At 50.4% G+C, this 19,113-nt stretch overlaps 1 protein-coding gene across 1 annotated transcript in view; it reads right to left on the reverse strand.

Moving 5' to 3' along the window:
* Window positions 1-9,584: 9,584 nt before the first annotated feature.
* LOC119406510 (ATP-binding cassette sub-family C member 3-like) overlaps window positions 9,585-19,113 on the reverse strand; it is a 29,852-nt gene continuing 20,323 nt past the window's right edge. Inside the window, exon 5 of the mRNA XM_037673248.1 lies at window positions 9,585-9,762. Within this exon, the coding sequence (XP_037529176.1) occupies window positions 9,591-9,762 (172 nt within the window). The 3' untranslated portion in view covers window positions 9,585-9,590. The remainder of the gene's footprint in view (window positions 9,763-19,113) is intronic.

Raw genomic sequence — 19,113 nt, forward strand, 5'->3', positions numbered from 1 at the left:
AGCTCAAAAATGATTTAGAAGGTATAACATACAAGGTATACAGGTATGTTGATGACTATTTGATATTGGGCAGACAAGAGGACAAGGAAGGGTTCAAGAATAGGGTGGTTGATGCCTTCAATTCTCGGGGAAAAGGCTTGACATTTACGTCTGAGGTACCTGTAGGCAACAAATTGCAGTTTCTTGATATCATGTTAGAATTTCAACCGGGGCATGTGTGCTGGCAGTTCTCGCCTAGAGCGGGGAAGCCGCTTTTGAATTATGCATCTAATCCTTCCAGAATTGTTAAGAATGGTATTGTCATGTCTTGTTTCATATCAGCGTTAAGAAAGTCACGTTTTCATACTGTGAACACCGTGTTTTTACAGCAAGTTGATCGCTTGCGGGAAGCCGGGTATCCAAACACCATTCTGCAGGCTTCATGACTAGGCTAATGAAGAAATTAAAACAGGAAGATGACTTAAGCGGTGCTAATCCCAGAAAAAATGAACCATTTTCTAAGGTTTCAGTTATTCCGTATGTGCACGGCGTGTCACACCGACTTAAAAAGGTAGCCGAAAATTACGGAGTGAAAGTGGTGTTTTCAGGCCATAACAAAATAGGAAAGGTGTGTGCCAAGGTGAAAAAGATGTTCGAATGCAAGGAACGAACAAAAAAAGAATGCAATATCAAACATCCGAGCAAGAACCAGTTTGTGGAATGCGCGACTAATGCTGTGTATAACATTCCTTTGACGTGTGGTCATGCGTACGTAGGGCAGACTGGACGTTGCTGCGACACTAGACTAAGGGAGCATTTGTCCAGCCTCAAAGGTTGCCCTAGTACGCATATGGCCATGCACTGTAAAGAATGTGGGTGCATACCTCAGCCTGGAGGCACTGGCATTCTGTTCAAACACCGGAACAAGACTGCGAGGCAAATAGTTGAGGCGCTTTGGATTGATAGACTAAAAGACAAGTGCATCAGCCATCCATCCGTTGCTTTATTAGATAAGGAGATTTCGCTGCTGTCCGCGTATCTTTAATGACGTTCCCTTTTCATTTTGTCGATGTAGGTGCCTTTATGGTTTTTTTTTCTTTCTTTCGTGTGTGTGTTTGTGTGTGTGGACGCGTAGATCTCTGGAATTGTGGTCCATGTGATTGTTATATGCGCGGATGGTGAGTGCTCTCTGGCGGAAGCGCGCACATCACGTTGGGCTTTTAAGCGAACGTTTTTTTTTTTCAAAAATAAATCAGTGGTTAGATTGCGCTTGTCCGTGTGTCTCCTTTCTTCGTCCCCGCTTGTTTTCGCGCAAGTACTACAATGATTTACGCAACATATTTCATTGTCGATCAGCTTGTATCGGTCCGACGACCGTCCTCATAGCCCACAGCCACGCGAAACCCTCTCTTGAGGCTAAGCAGAGCAAGAAAACGCACAAACGCAAAACTTGGAGAGGGCAACTGGCAAACTTTCCGTAGCTGCGGGGGCGTCCAGGAATTTCAACGCTCAAACAAAGCGCGCCGTCTCTTATGTCCAACGCGCAGTGTTCTGAGCGCTGTGCAGAAAAGCCTCTGGCCGTCGCCATCGCTCCCGTTTCCCCGGTGCCTGACGACCAGATGTCAATGTCGTGTTTCAACGCTTGTAAGCAGGCGTCTTCGGTACGGTTCCCCGTAGTTGCCGCTTCTTCTCCCTAAGTGCCGCAGGCGGTCATTCACGGAAGACGTGATAATGAGCCCCGGGAGCAGTGGAGGCAGCGGCCCCGCTGACGGGATGGCTGGCCCGGCCCGGCACAGGGGCTATAGCAAAGCCGCATGAACGGAATCAATAATAGGCGCTCCGCTATGCCCATGCCATAAAACTGAGGGGCGCGCACGGCGCCTCGCCTGACCGCGCTGCCCATGGACGCTGCCACCCGATCCTGGTGTTTGCGCGGTGGGCCCCGCGAGGACCATTGACAGAAGCTTTCAAGAACCCCGCTGCGGAATGCAGTCTTCGTCGCCTCCGGCGGAAAGGGGAAGGGGTCTTCTTTTGTTCGAGGCGTCGATTAAGAGAATGGGTGTAAGCACTTTACGAGGCCCGGGGTCCGGTCAGCATAAGTTGAACGCCACAGCAAAAAGAAAAAAAAAGTTGCTCGGGAATATAGAAAGCCGGAAATTTCGCCCTCCCCCCCTCTGCCTACGTGCCTGTCTGTGACAGCGAGGAGAAAAAAATGTCCGCGTATCTGTGTGCTACGCTGCAAATGTTGTCGAAAGACGATAGTCTTCTGCCGGCCGTTTTGCGCCGTTTCAGCGCAGCCCAATAAACACTACCATTTTCAGCGCAGCCTAAGAAACACTAGGGTCTTTAGAATTACGTATCTATGTATTTTCTAGTAAAGGAACATACCACCTAATATGTATTGATGCTGCTCCTCAGATATGCGTAATATTTGCTTTTTGATCGACAATGTTCACAAGTATGAACGCAGCTACCAGTTCAAGAAGACTAGGCGTTCAGCAAGTGGTTAAACTTTGGCCGGGTGGCTGAATCGTGTGACAGACAGACAGGCCAAAATTTCTGCGTTGAAGTATCCCAAGAAAGGCTATCGTTTTTAAAACATGGCCTCTCCAGCTTCTTGGGAAAGGTCCCATAATGTCGCAGGCCGCGACTTGTCAGGGTTGTTGGCTGTCGATCGGCTGCATGACCCCGGGAGGCTTGCCCCCACGAGGCTTCACGCATTGACACACGCGGCATGAGCGGGCGTAGTGAAGGGCATCACGCTTCATGCCAGGCCAGGTAGCAGAGCGGCACAACTTGTGAAAAGTCTTAAGGCCACTCGCATGTCCGGCCAACCGCGAGTCGTGGAAATAGCCGAGGGTGGCTTTCTTTAGACTGCGGGGTGTCACCACCTTGAAAGACTCTTGGGGAGCTTCTTCAGATGGGCATCAAGCAGATACGTATGGACATCAAGTAGATACTCGTATCAGCATCAAGCAGATACGAGTCCAACGTGCCCGCAGCAATACCAGTTTGCGTCCGGCACTCGGCGCCGACAGCGTTACCAGCTGTCCGTTTGCGCCCGGCGGCTTGACCGGCACGCTCCTCTCGGGAGCTCAGCTCTTTGAGCCCGTGAACAATTTGATGACAAAACGGATCGTCCTGCTCCTCTCTGCTGAAGACGATACCGGCGGGCGTAGCAGGGCCTACCAGGTGTTTGTCCTCACCCGAGGCGGTCGACTCGAGTCGAAAGTCACTTCGCCGTCGGGGTTCACGCCTTTCGACCCATTGGAGCCAGGGGCCGCGGAGTCTACTTGGTGCGACTGCTCTGGGGAGTGGCGGACACAAGTGTCAGACGCCAAAACGGGCGGCACGTGACAAGGCGTCAGCCACGACGTTCAAACCTCTTTCCGGTAGCGCACAACAAAGCTGTGCCGCTGCAAAGTCAACGCCCAGCGCGCGAGGCGGCCCGAGGGCTCGCGCAAGCGCTTAAGCCAGGTGAGTGCCATGTTCTCCACCACGAATGGCACATCGTCGACGTAGCAATCGAACTTCAGGAGACCAAAGACTATTCGCAACTTTCAGCTACGGTGGCGCCGCCACGCGGCAACCGGTGAAAGCCGGGATCCGATGATAGAACGAAAACTTACCTGGCGACAACGTGTGCGCTGTGCTTCGTCGTCGGTGTTTCCTGCCACTTGTTGTGCGTGTGGCCAGTGAATTACGATGGATTTTGTTGGTGAAACATCGTGCAGCCTTTGCGGTTCACTTACGGGTAAATAGCACGAGAGAAATCGCGTGTACTGCGCGCCAAAATGCTCACACCGTATACCGTGAAAGGCGTCGTAAACGTGGTTAGTTTTCCCTTGGACCAGCGGCAGAAAAGTGAATGGGATATCCACGTGCGCATCGGGAAGCTTGTCGCACAGAAAATGATGATTTGCATCGCGCATTTCAAGTCAGCTGACTTCTGGGACTCTTGAATGAGTTGAGCGCATACGAGGACACGGACAGAAGGAAGAGACGTACACACACTGGCGCTACTAACAACAATGGTTTATTTCATTCTCCTGCCGATTCATATACCAGTTTTGCGCACGACAGTCACGTGAACACTCTTTCATAAACAACAATTTGATAACAACCAGGGAATTCACCTCACGAGAAGATAAACAGGGTGCACAGGCAATGACAAGCAAATTTAATGATTCATGCGCAGAAAGTGTAATTCTTTAGCACTCAGGGACATTGAGGGATTGCTAACACAAGCGTCTCCAAGATAATCGATTTGTTCGGCTTCAATGATCAGCCTAGTAATTTCGGACCGGTTCCTGCTGACGACAAGCGGTTCCCTGAAAGTTCGGTTTGCACGCACAACCATGGCAGTGTTGCGCCAGGAAGCCGTCAGGTGGGAAGTTGCCCACTTTATTACAGTGCTCACCAAGCCGGACATTTAGGCAGCGGCCAGTCTGCCCAATGTAAGCACGGCCACAAGACAGAGGAATGCGGTATAAGTGGGCAACTTCCCACCTGACGGCTTCCTGGCGCAACACTGCCATGGTTGTGCGTGCAAACCGAACTTTCAGGGAACCGTTGTCGTCAGCAGGAACCGGTCCGAAATTACTAGGCTGATCATTGAAGCCGAACAAATCGATTATCTTGGAGACGCTTGTGTTAGCAATCCCTCAATGTCCCTGAGTGCTAAAGAATTACACTTTCTGCGCATGAATCATTAAATTTGCTTGTCATTGCCTGTGCACCCTGTTTATCTTCTCGTGAGGTGAATTCCCTGGTTGTTATCAAATTGTTGTTTATGAAAGAGTGTTCACGTGACTGTCGTGCGCAAAACTGGTATATGAATCGGCAGGAGAATGAAATAAACCATTGTTGTTAGTAGCGCCAGTGTGTGTACGTCTCTTCCTTCTGTCCGTGTCCTCGTATGCGCTCAACTCATTCAAGTATGACCAACCAACAAGCCCGCATCGCCACCCTCGTCGACTTCTGGGACTCAACTGAATTGCTCGGGTTTTACGTGCCAATACCACGATACGATTATGGGACACGCTGCAGTGAGGAGCTCCGGATTATTTTCAACCACCTGGGGTTCTTTAGTGTGCTCCTAAATCTAGGCAGCCCCGCCACGGTGGTCCAGTGGTTATGGCGCTCGGCTGCTGACCCGAAGGTCGCGGGATCGAATCCCGGCCGCGGCGGCTGCATTTTCGATGGAGGCGAAAATGTTTGAGGCCCGTGTACTTAGATTTAGGTGCACGTTAAAGAACCCCAGGTGGTCGAAATTTTCGGAGCCCTGCACTACGGCGTCTCTCATAATCATATCGTGGTTTTGGGACGTTAAACCCCAGATATTATTATTATTATTATAAATCTAGGCACGCAGGTGTTCTTTTGCATTTTTCTTCCATCGAAATGCGGCCGCCGTGGCCGGGAATCGAACCCGCGTCCACATGCATCGCGACACCTTACGTGCTGTGCTACCAGCATGCGAGTGCTCTTTTTTCTTCATTTACAAGACGATGGTCAATAAAACTATGCCTTCGCGAGCAAAGAGCACATCGCAATAGCCTGCCGCAACTGACACCGGCGAGCGGCGGCTGGGCAGACGCCGCTGCCGTCCGCGATCGAGCGCGAGCACGCCGTAGAGTGCTCCAAATATGGCAACACGATTGAGATTGTACTCTTATGTCAGGCGTCGACATACGCAATCAGCTTTCTCGACACCCTCAATATGAAGAGCAAAGGTGGAAGCGAAGCAAGCCGGTTGGGTGAGATGGCCTGCAGTGTCGCTGTTTATCTGCGATCACATCGCAGGTGCCTTCGCATCGTGATTCCCGATATCGCGAGTGGCTTGGACGCCGGCGCTTTTTTGGATGATGCCACAATGGAAGCGCCGCATTATTGAATTAGGAATTAGTTTGCATGATAAAATAACTGTAGCACATCTTTTTCATGCCACCCATAGCGGCGATACTGGCAAATACCTCGGCATCCTCGGACGTGATCATGGGAGCGGTAAGGAACCGAGCAGCGGCACGACGTTGCCTGTCTCCCGTGCTGGTTACCACTGTGGCTATACGGCCGTGCGATCGCCATACTGGGCGGATGAGAAAAATCTGCCGAGTTTGACGCACGCCGGACGCCCGATGCGGCGACCTAGTACGACGAAACATCACCATTCCATCACCATTCAGCGCGTAGGACGTCAAATCAGATGTGCAATCGTGCCGTGTGTCTCACAGTTTGTGCACTCAAGCGTGAGCTACTTCCTGCATCGAAGTTGAATGCGGTGGAAAATTATCCTAGCCGGCAAGCGGCAGCAACCAGCGACAAACACATGCGGCGATGACTCCGTGCGTGCGGGTGATCACCGGATCGACAGCCATAGTGGATTTCTTGTGGCGCCCCCTATAGTTGCTGAAAGTTGCGAATTGCGAGACATTCTCTTTCAGTTAGTTGCGCTCGGCGGCGTTAAGTGACCGGCTCGCAAAGGCGACTGGCCCGAGGACGCCGTCGTGCTCCTGAAGCATCACCGCCCCAAGACCCAGGTCGCTCGCGTCCGCTTGGACAACGAACTCCCTGTTGAGGTCAGGCAGCTTCGGATCGGCTGTGGCCACTAGAGCTTCGGATAGCGCCTTAAATCAATCGTTAAAGACGGCCTTTTCAGAAGTGTTCGACCGCCCCGCTGTACGAAAGCTCCGCGCGGAACAGCGACTTCGTGAGTGCGCTCAACAGCCAGGAGAGAACTTCACCAGCCAGATCGAAGACGTTGACTGTGCAAGCGTGTGAACCCATCGAAGCTCGAAGGAGACAAGATCAAGCAGATACTCAAGGGTATAGCCGATGATGCATTTCAGATGTTGTTAGACAAGGACCCATAAACCGTAGCCGAACTGGTCAGTTTGTGCCAGAGTTTCGACGAGTTGCGCAAGCAACGCGCCCAGACATGACCTCTCCGGAACAGCGTGACTCGATCGCAGTTTTGACTATCGGAGACCAGAATTCCATGTTGGCTCAGACAAAACAGTTTGTGCGTTAGGAGGTCGCTCGGCAGCTCTCCATTTTATCAAGCGCGCCCAAACCAGCACAGACACATCATCTGGCCCCAGGCATACGACAAACTATCCAAGAAGAGGTAACTGACGCTTTGCCTTTCCCTCGTTCACCACCTCTGGAAGCTGCGCGCTTGACGTACGCGCAGGTCGTCGCAGCCACAGCGCCCCATCAGACAACCTATTCTTCCTCGCCGGTGCCTGTTCAGTCGTCACCAGTTCCGTTCGGGTTTATTTACAAAACCAAAGGCCTGGGTTCAACGGTGTCAAACACTGTCACGCGCGCTCTCGGTTCTTCGTCTTTGTGTTCTTCCGCTCATGTTCGATGCTGTCTCACTGTCTCTCTTCCCCATTACTATATATATATATATATATATATATATGTTACCTTGGGTATGAAGATCGTACGATAGATGGGTGAAAAGACGGACTCACGTACGAAATGTTAATAAAACTACATTTCGTACGTGAGTCCTTCTTTTCACCCATATATATATATATATATATATATATATATATATATATATATATATAGGTCGCCGCTTTTGAGGCCCCCCTCCGATGAAGGGCGACTTTAAGCCCTGCCTGTCACGCACTCCAGTCGAGCCGACTCTTCCTGACCTAAGTGGCAACGACAGTTTCTTCTCTACCACCACAGCGTCTGATTTGGCTCAGCAACAGCGTGATGACTTGGAGCTTCGGCCACTCGTCGGCTATCTTGAGCGCCAGCTTAAGCAGCCGCCACGGTCGTTCAGGCGCACAATTTCATCGTTTTTTTATCCGCAACATTTTGTACAAGCGAAACTGACCCTAGCGTTGAAGCCGCTCTTCTGGTAGCACCATCTGCGAGGCGAGAAGAGATCCTCAATGCGTTTCACGACGAACCGTCTTCTGAGCATTTAGGGTTCACGGGTACTCAAGCTCTTATCCACCACAAGAACTACTGGGGTTATTCCACGCCACCTGTCCCAACCGTGACACTCGACAAAAATCAATTTCTCTAATAAAATCGGAGAAAATTACACGCATATAGACATAAGTTCTACAGTATATCTTCAAAATAATTTGAGCGGCAAAAATCGTTTGGGCACGTGAGCGCCATTTCAACTTCATAGCAATAATTGTTGGGGTTTACCGTCCCAAAACATTTGAACTTGACGCAATGGTGAAAAACCAGGTCCGAAAAAAAAAATCCTGTAAAACGACCGTTTCGCGTATTCTTTCAACATTTGGTTTTTCGCGTTTTTCGAGCATAGTTGAGTAACGTTGAGTAAATTGTAGGTCAAGTTGAGTAAGTTGTATCGTGTTCGGGAATTTTTTCACAAAGAACAAGTACAGATAGAATGCATAAATTATTTTTATACAACTCTCCATAACGTGTACTATCTCCTAAATTTTTATTTTGCCTGTGTGCGGCGCATAGGCTCTAAAATAAAATCCTGAACTCGACAAATACGCCACCTTGGCCTATGTTGAGGCGCATGTAGCACCCTAAGGTGGTCCAAGAAAAAATAAGCCGAAGAGCGCATACGATTGAGAATTATAACAACTTTGTCCAGAGAAAGCGTAAGCAAAGTATTTTGTGTTTTAATTGAGAAAGATTTTTTTGAAGTTTAGTCCCACCATTGCATTATTGTGGTGTGGCAGCAACATAAGGCAACTGAATTCGCTGCGGAAAAAAACGACGCAATGTATTCGTAGAACATCGTATTCAGTTCCTTTTGTGAGTACCTTATATTCTTTATTACATATCAAGGTGATAATAAACAGACGTAAAAATATAGAAATATTGCCTTAGATGTCACAATGCCCTTGCAGCCATTTGGCATGGACTTGCTAGGTTCAATACTTGAGGGTTCACTAAGAAATGAGAACCGGTCTGAGGAATCGCCTTGCAGGGTGTGTGCAGAAAAGCGAAAAACCGCGGTTGCTACATGTATGCATGCTCCTTCCTAAAATGTGGAAAAAGTTTGTTCATTGACCAATTACGTTGCATTTCCTGCACTGGATAAGTTGTCCATGATTTGCAGGATCACTAACCCGAATCGCAAAAAAAAAAAAAGATGCAGCACGCACCATGATGCACAAGAATAAGTTTGTCCAGTGCGCAGCGAACGTTGTGTCTTTTTGAATCGTTGAATCTTTTTCTCCACAAAGAAAAATAATTCCTGTGCATGATGCTCTATTCCTTGTGATGCCAGGGCTATAAATTGCATGTTTCTGGAAACATAAACCAGTTGGAAGACTGCGCTTGCTTGTCTCCTTGTGCTCGTCCGTTGTCATTGCGCTGTTTTCCTACGATCATGTACAACCAACTAGCCCGAGTTACCACCCTTGCGAGGCTCTCGCACCACTCGACGGAAGTTCAGCAGAAGATGGAAGCTTAAAGAGCTCAAAAATCCTTGAACATGGTTTGTTGTCGGAGACCACTTGTGGAAACGCTGGCTCCAGCGGCACCCCGTGTTCAGCGGTTTTTTATGTCACACTATTTGTGTCACGTGAGCATCCTGCGAGGTTATCGAGATTCGAAGATAATCTTTTCAGTCCAGACAACACAAAACATGAAATTCAGAGTCGAGTATATTCTCTTGGTGCAGATTGTTCATCCGTGTCTTGGTTTTTGATGGTTTGAGATATGGCCGCACATCTAGCCATGTTGGAAAATATTGAGCTGGGGTCTCGGAGGAGATCTTGCACGGATGCAAACTCCAGGACCTTCCCATCACCCATGACCAGTATTCTGAAAAAAGAAAAGTGTATTGCTTAGTGGAGTCGTACGCTCTTATTTGACCCAAACTAGATGCGACGGTGGGCCATATGTATTCCCCTTTGCGCAAACGTATGGAAAAGACACTTACGAAGTGACGCAAACAAGTGGTTTGACGGCAGCTCAGACGGTATAAGCACATGCAGAGAAGTTGGATATACCAATCAGTGAATCAACGAAAAAAAACGGTAGATACACTAACGAAAAAAAAAATTTGGCCGCCATCCAGCGAAGCTGTATCAACCCACACATGCTGATAGTAATTCTAGCGATAATCGCTTTGTGGTCGCTGTAGTAGACCGTGAGTGGTTCCACGATCATTTTCAGCAAGACGAATTTGCTCCTTTCGTACAGCATTGTATTCACGATGTTCTTCTGGAGTCTTAACTTGCGTGGTCTATTCATGACAGTGTTAAAGGGCCCCTAAACCACCCAGAGGTTGTGGCGTTGCACTTGTGAACTATTCTACAGCGGACGCGTTCGCCGGCTCATCTGTCCACCTCTCCAAATGCCCTTCTTCAGCGTCCGATGTGAAAACGCAAGGAACGCGCGCGTCTGCTAGCGTAGGAGCACGCGAGCGCGAGCGTCTGTTGGTGGTTTAGGGGCCTGGCGTTTCGTTTTTAGTCCACGGAGACGAAACCGTCGCGGTGCAAAAGTATACAGATTTCCTGTAATATTCAGATATATAGCACCTAAACTGCCAGTGACCAATTCAATACACTACAAGTCACTAAGTCTACGACCATTGGTCTCAGATTTTCAGAGCTCAGTACCTTCTAAGTCGCCACTCTTTATTGACTAGCACACCACCATCATCATCATAATCATTGCCATCTATGTATCTTACATCCACTGCAGGCCCCTCCCAATGATCTCCCTTACTGCTTGAGCTGCCTACGTTTTGTGCCTGCAATTTTTTAAACTTAGTCGTATCATCTAACCCCCCTTTGTCGTCCTCGGCCGCGTTTCGCACCCTTTCGCATTCATTCGGTCGCTCAACTTGACCATCGGTTATCGGTCCTTCTCATGACATGACTTGTGAAGGTCCATGTTTTCTCGCAATAACTAATAGGATATCGGCTACCCCTGCTTTTTCTCTCATGCACTCTTCTCTCTTACCGTTTCTTGGTGTTACTTCTGTCATTTTTGTTCCATCCCACTCTGTGTGACTCTTAACTTCTCAAGTTTTTCGTTATTCTCCATACTTCAGCCCCATAAGTTGGAACTGGAAAAATGCAGCGCTTGTACACTCTTCGTTTTAATGGCAGCGGTAAGTGGCCCATCATGAGTTGAGAATGTCTACTCTACGCGCACCAGCCCACGACCTACTGCCCTGCTGACGAGCACAGATAGCCGGGCTTCTATGGGAGCGCGTGTCCCAGCTCCCGTTCAACCGCTCGACGTTGGTGATGCTTGTGTAAAATGTTCGTTAAAAGTTTCGTGGTAAATTTAGTGGTGAAAAGATGTGCTTTTCGAGGACTCCGGAATGACAGCTGCAGATAGGTTTTCTTGCATGCTTTAATAGCTATAATGAGAACTGTAGAGCTAGAGAATGCTATGGCAATGGAACGAGACAAAAAGAAGGCTGTAGGAGAAAGGTTTAAAGCAACCAAGGAAGAGCTATTGAAGGTTGTCAGGGTAAACAAAAAGAGGCAAGTGATGGCGGAAAGATTTGGGCGTTGACTCGCAGCACGGTAGAGGTGAAAAGGGCAAGTGCAATGACCACAAGGGCCAGCTTTCGAAAGACAGTTTTGAGGGAGGGAGGGGACAAAGCATCAGCCGTGACTCACGCTGGTCACCAGGTCAGTAGCCATGCACAGGTCACTTCAGCAGGAAAGCCTGAACACGTTATTATTGTTGGCGACTCGAAGTTGGTTAGGTGCGAAGTTGGTTAGATGGCGACCTACTGGAAGGGCGACCCTTCCAGTGCGTCACCCTATTCGGCTCCTTTCGGAGAGAACGCAGCTCGTGCTGAGAGTCGGCTTCGCCGAACTGTCGCATTCGTGCATCGTCGCCGAGTGCCAGCTAATGAACGTCTTTACAATTTGGTGGAGGTGCTGTGCCCTTAAAGCAACTTCGGTCTCCATTCGATCCCCTGGAGCTTCGATCCCGTACCGTACCATCTACCATGCCGCAAGACACCGCCCAGCAGACGCCGCCTCCCACACCAACCGCTTGTCCCGCTGTCCCCCGTATCCACGACCCTCCTGTCTTCACCGGCGCGGATGGCACGGACGTGGAGGACTGGCTCGCGATTTGCGAACGCGTGAGTGTCCCCAATAAATGGGACGAAGCAGGCAAACTGAGCAACTTGGTTTTCTACCTCGTGGGTGTGGCAGGCATGTGGTACAACAACCATGCATCCGATTTCCCGGCGTGGTCCGATTTCAAGACCGCCATTTTCGACGTGTTTGGTCGCCCTGCCGTTCGCAAGCTGCAAGCCGAAGAGAGTTTGCGTGAACGAGCTCAGCAGGCCGGTGAATCTTTCACAAGGTACATTGAAGACATCCTTGACGTGTGCGAGAAAGCCGCCGCGAGCATGTAGGAGTCTAATAGAATCAGGAATAATATGAAAGGCATCGACGAACATGCCTTCACCATGCTTCTGGCCAAAGACCCTTGCGCGGTGGCAAAGGTCATCACGCTGTGATGACCTTTGATGACCTGTGATGACCTGTGATGACCTTTGAGTATGATCACTCATGCGAGGGGCTGCGCCGGCAGCTCTTGATGACCCGTCGCCCGCCATCGCGCGCCGCTGATCTCGCGGGCTTGTCGGCCATTTCTGACCACTTGTGGTGCGTCTTTACGTTTGCGCTGTAAATGTACTTCTAGGATTATGTGGGCGGTGTTCGCGCATCTGCCCTTGTAGACACTGTGAGCTGCCGTATCCGTTATGGACGCTAAACTTAGCCGACTACTACAAAAAGTGACGACGCCACTTTCCGGGCTCTGTCTACGTACAGCCAGCACCCAAAGTATTCACCCGACAGCGGTGTGTACAGCCCGTGTCATCATTCAGGACGCTCTGTACGCCGTCGAATTCATCATAATTGCTTCATGCTCTCACGACGTCATCCTGGGATGGGATTTTCTCGCCCGCCACGCCGCCGTAATTCATTGCGCACCTGCCGAAATAGAGCTCTCACCATTCTCAGATTTGACGCCAGCAGACAGTCCATCCGCTGCGATCAAGGTACTCGTCAAAGATTACACCACAGTTCCTGTAAACTCGTCAAAGGCTGTGTCAGTCCATTGCACCGGTCTCTCCGACACCGTTGCACTACTTTTTCCATGTGACCGCGTTTTCACTAGGAAAGGCTTGCTGGTGCCATTTGCGACCGTGGATGTTACTAAGGGCGACACCGATATTTTTGTTACCAACCCATCCCTGTTCATTCTTACGTTGGTGCGAGGGGAATGTCTCGGCAGAGCGGAACTCATCGAAGACGCACAAGTTATGGACGCACCGGGTGACACGCACAGCGCCAGCTCCCGTACGCTCATTGCTGTTTCCACATCTGATTCGTCATCCGCTGAAGTATTTCGTTCCTCGATTGCTGACAACCTTACGTCTGTGGAGCGTTCCCAGCTTCTATGCCTGTTGGAAGAATTTCGTTCTTCGTTCGATGTCGCGCAAACTTCTCTCGGCCGCGCTTCTGCTGTCGCGCATCGCATCGACACTGGCGCCCAACCACCACTGCGGCAACGTCCATATCGCGTATCTCCAGCAGAGCGTCGTGTAATTAACGAGCAAGTCCAAGACATGCTTCGCCGCGATGTTATTCGACCCTCAAACAGCCCGTGGCCGTCTCCTGTCGCTCTCGTTGCGAAAGGCGGTTCTATGCGGTTCTGTGTGGACTATCCACGACTGAATAAGATCACCCGTAAGGACGTTTATCCCTTACCTCGAATAGACGACGCCATTGACAGTCTGCAAGGAGCAGAATTCTTTTCATCGCTTGATTTGCGCTCAGGGCAAGTTGCCATGACTGATGACGCTCGACCGAAGACAGCCTTTGTCGCGCCCGTCGGCTTGTACGAATTCAACGTCATGCCGTTTGGAGTGTGTAATGCGCGCGCGACCTTTGAGCGCATGATGGATACCGTTCTGCGCAACTTGAAATGACACACGTGCCTGTGCTATCTCGACGACGTCGCCGTTTTTGCCCCCGATTTCTCCACGCATCCTCAACGCCTGCGACATGTTTTGACGCGTTTGAGCGACGCCGGGCTACAGATGAATCTAAAGAAGTGCCGATTTGCAGCATGGCAGCTGATAAAACTAGGCTACGTCATGTCCAAGGACGGAATTCTCCCCGATCCAGCCAAGGCTGTGCTCCGATTCTGGACAGCATCGTAGACAGTCTACGCTGACAGCTTAGAAGACATCATCAAGCCCCGGTACTCCGAGAAATGGGACGCGTCTGGATGGCGTCTGCGCGACGTGACGCCACCACGCGTCGACAAGAAAAAGCTAAGAAAAACAAACGTAACAGTTATTTCTTTACCGTTTTTCGTGTTCAAATCTATCAAAAATTGAACGTAGCTCACATTGAGCGCCTGGAAAAGCGTCTGCTGGTGTGCACACGACCATACCGGCGACATCAGAGCTATCCGAGCAGTTCGCTGAGCCGCCATCTTATTTTCGATGGAGGCGAAAATGTTTGAGGCCCGTGTACTTAGATTTAGGTGCACGTTAAAGAACCCCAGGTGGTCGAAATTTCCGGAGCCCTCCACTACGGCGTCTCTCATAATCATATCGTGGTTTTGGGACGTTAAACCCCAGATATTATTAGCCGCCATCTTGTTTGGACAGCAAAGTAGCCTGCATCGTATTTGTCTCAAATGGCGTCTTTTCGAAGCTGTCTATTTTGCCGGCTACGTGAGAATTGGACTGGGACTTAAGATGGCCGCTGTCCACTTAGCTGTCTATTTAGCTGTCTACGGTGAGTATTGGAACACACCCCAAGCTTCGGGCCGTGACAGAGTTCCCCAAACCTACGTCCGTCAAAGAACTGCGCAGTTTCGTAGGACTATGCTCCTACTTCCAGCACTTCATCCGACTATCATATCGCCGCCATAGAGTTTCTTACAATTTCCTAGACGGAAAACTGGCGCTGCTAGCTGCTGTACGCATGGGAATGCTGGGATATGTGAGCTTCTGACTTTGGCTCAGATTGGTATCGTTCATGAAGAGCCCGGATACCTCGAAGACGCGTCTGGCTTCAACGCGTTCCTTGCGTCAAAATGGTTGATTTGGTACTAAAGGAGCACGTAGTAAGCTATTTCTTTATAATTACACAGAAACAAGTTTTATTTAACTTTGGAAACATGCGTTGATGTAAAACTTTACGAAGCGTAAAAAGTAACGAACGGCCGTTAAACTTGGAAGGCAGACGACAGGGTCAGCGTTCACTTTGCGACCGCTTGTCGTCTGTTTCTTTCTTGCGTTGTTTGTTTATGGCGTAAAGGTGAGGGGACATTTATTTTAGAATATAATACGCGTGATTGAGATCCACTTATAAAAGTTTTGTTTAAGAGAAGCTTTATTTGCGCAGCCGTATCCGCTTTTTAGCCGAAGCCTCGCTCAACACCAGCCAACACAAGCCTCGCAGACACATATACCATCATTCCCATCTCGCCAACGGCGCCCCTTAAAAAATTCGCATAGACGGTGGCGCCAGATGTCCCTTGGTATTGCTGTGAGAAGCTCTATGATCGCCGCTGACGAAGCTCTTTGGCAGCAACGGGCCCCTCAATTCGTGATCGTGAAAGTGCGGTGACGCTTTCGCAAAGCTCCGTCGTTTGTTGATGTATCTTCCCATACTACGCCACTACGACCCTGCGGCCTCTACAGAGGTACACACGGACGCCAGCTGTGTTGGCCTCGGCGCTGTCTTTGCGCAGCGCACACCGGGGTTCCCTGAATATGTCGTGGCAAATGCAAGTCGTACGCTTACTAAAGCCGAGACCAACCACACCGTTACGGAGAAAGAATTCCTGGCAATCATCTGGGCCCTTACGAAGTTCCGACCTTATTTGTATGGTCGCCCATTTGATGTCGTCAGTGACCATGATGCACTGTGCTGGTTGTCCTCATTGAAGGATCCCTCAGGCCGTCCCGCCCGTTGGGCACTTCGCCTGCAAGACTACGACATCCGCGTGCTGTACCGCAACGAACGCCACCATGCTGACGCCGACGCCCTGTCGCGTTCTCCCTTGCCTGACGACAATGCCCATAGCTCAGTGTCTCACTTTGCCGTTTCTTCTATCGACATTCACACCATCGCTACCGAACAGCGCAATGATCAATGGATTGCCTCACTGATAGACTTGCTGACTGATCCATCGGCCACACCATCCACTCGCGCGTTGCGTCGTCAAGCCCACCATTTCGCCGATCGCGACTGATTCCTCCACCGACGCAGTTACAACGGCGATGGCCGCCAGTGGCTACTAGTAATACCCGCAGTCTGCGTTCTGACATATGCGAGTCGTTCCACTCTGATCCGCAGTGTGCACACTCTAGGGTATGGAAAACCTACCACCGCATTCGCCAACGGTGCTTTCGGCGAGGCAGAAGTTCGTTCGCTCCTGCATCGATTGTCAGCGCCGCAAAACTTCAACGCAGCTGTCGCCGGAAGGTCTGCAACCTCTACCTTGCCCTGACCGACCGTTTGGACGCGTTGGCATCGATTTGAATGGGCCACTCTCTCTGACATCCGCTGGTAACCGCTGGGCCATCGTCGCTGTATACTACCTCACGCGATACGCTGAAACTGCCGCCCTCCCAGCGGCTACAACGCGCGATGTGGCCTCCTTATTGCGGCACCGATTCATGCTGCGTGAAGCCGGGTTCAGACTACAGTCGCATCTGTCACAAGTGTGGTATCGCGTAATAGCTGCATTGTCCGTTTGCGTTGCTAACGACCTAGTATGTTCACATTGAGATTTTCGGTAAGGTACGTTTTTTTATGACGCGCCAATCACCGTTCTGAAAGTGCGTTGTATCTTCGCTACAATTGTTGCAGTCTAGCAAGGTTTGCATGTTTGGCCTTGGCTGGCCTGGCTGGACTAAAGGGGATACGTGACGAGCGCTCTAATTAACGCATGTCGCGTCTGGCCTCTAGTCCGGCTGAGGTGCGGCTAGAGCGGCCAGTTTGGCTTCTGTAAATGCCTGTTCTGCCTTCATGAAGCAATGTGAAACATCGCTATACGAGTGTAAAAAAAAAGTTCTAAATTGAGCGAAAGCCAATAAACGCTACGAAGGTATCCTACTAAGTTATGCCTGCGTCTTCAGCAACCAATACGCGCATCGCCGCAGACACTATATGCTGCAGCAAGTATTTGGCTTGAAGGTTTCGCCGCTCGCGCGTTCTCAACGATCGTTCAGCTGCGAAATTCCAGCATCTCTCAAAATTCCAGCCAGGCGTGGTTCTGCAGCTGCTTGTCGCAATACGATTTCAGAATCTGGTAGTACAGTGCGGGCCTCTGCCGCACTTCTACGAGTATTTCATCACTGCACAGCGAAGACGCTTCCGCACGGTTCATGGTTACTGGCCACGGGCAGACAACGCAATAAACACCGGCAAACCAACTGCACAGACACGCTACTGCATGACTTTCAAGACGCGCATGAAGACGAGGAATCTGTGGAGGACGGAAGCACCGTGAACGGCAAATGAACACCGAAACTGCTTTGCCCATTGGTCGTACGTAACGGTCGCATCAGTAGTTGTAAACGTCGCGGGCCCGTCAACATTTACACCACAAACGTTACGTACTTTACGCCAAATACAACAACGTCTGAACAAACTCATTACGTTGATTGCGTTTACGGTCACGATCCTTACCGAGGATCCGCACGTTGCGCACGTAGTCTGGACACGGCTTCACAGTTCATCCCAGGAGCTGCTCAGTGAGCGAGGCCGTGTCTTCTTGTCGGAAGTTGTCGAAGCCATTCTCAAAGAGTGAAGTCTAGGGTTTGACGAAAACACGTCTGCTGAGGAAATGTCATGGTCGAACAAAACGTACACTCGCCAACTAAAATAAAACAACAACAGAATTGACGTTTCGGCGCCCAGTACGGGTGCTTTGTTCACAATGAACGAATGCATGTTGCTCTCAAAGAGTGCAACGTTGTTCACCGCAAAACTACTGCTTACCACCCGCAGACCAATTGCCTCACCGAACGCTTTAACCGCACGCTCGGCGACATGCTCTCTATGCACGTTGCCGCCGATCACACCAATTGGGATGCTATTCTGCCCTTTGTCACCTACGCCTACAATACCGCCCCTCAGAGCCTACTAGTTTTCCGCCTTCTTCTTACCGTATGGAAGGCACCCGTCGCACACAATCGACACAGTCCTTCCATACAAGCCGGATCGATGAGTGTGCGCCTATTTCTGTCACAGCCAGACTTACTGAAGATTGTCGCGAACTTGCCAAGACCTTTACTACACATGACGGAGAACGGCAGAAAGGCGTTCGCGGTGACACAACCACGTCTGAGCCCACCTTCCTCCCTGGAGCGCTCGTACGGCTCTCGACACTGCAACTCCTGCAACACTGCAATCCCTACCACTGCAATTGGTCTTTTCTCAAAACTACTGTCCAAATGCGAAGGTCCCTACCGTGTCGTCGAACGCACATCCCCTGAAAACTACCTGATCGAACCCATTGACCCATCTTCGGACAGGCGCCGTCGAGGCCGCGACATTGCCAGTGTGGAGCGCCTCAAGGCCTACCATGACCCGCTGATAGTGACAAGCCGTTAGGTCCCCAGGCGGCTCCCTTTTCGTACCCGGGGTAATTGTAGAGAAACCTCAGAACTCTGCAGTGGGTCGTCCTTTCCACCCCCTTCTAGTGGGTCGCCCTCTTCGGCTCCTTTCGGAGAGAACGCAGCTCGTGCTGAGAGTCGGCCCCGCCTTGACTGTCGCTGTCGTGCATCGTCGCCGAGTGCCCGCTAATAAACGTCTTTACAGGGAAATTTGTGAGAGAAAGTTTCAAGGTAGTGGAAATAAACAGAGAAGTGCACAGGTGAGGTGGTTTCGAAAGAGACAAAATTCACTTCGATCGGACGCTTGGTCATGAGGTGGGTTGGCTATTGGCAGGAGGCGCAGTAGCTTTCTTTGGGAGGCACGCGGGCCCTCCGGAGGCCAGGGTCAACCAGTAACGTAGAAAACAACCAGGGGGACTCTTTCACAGGTAGCATTGGGAGGAAATGAAAAAAAAGTAAACGAAAAAGAATGTGGTTCTTGCTGCTGCGTCGGCGTCGCTGCCGCCGGGAGGCGGCACTCACCGGCGACAAGCTGACCG

Source organism: Rhipicephalus sanguineus, chromosome 10, assembly GCF_013339695.2.
Source record: "Rhipicephalus sanguineus isolate Rsan-2018 chromosome 10, BIME_Rsan_1.4, whole genome shotgun sequence".
NCBI classification, from domain to species: domain Eukaryota; kingdom Metazoa; phylum Arthropoda; class Arachnida; order Ixodida; family Ixodidae; genus Rhipicephalus; species Rhipicephalus sanguineus.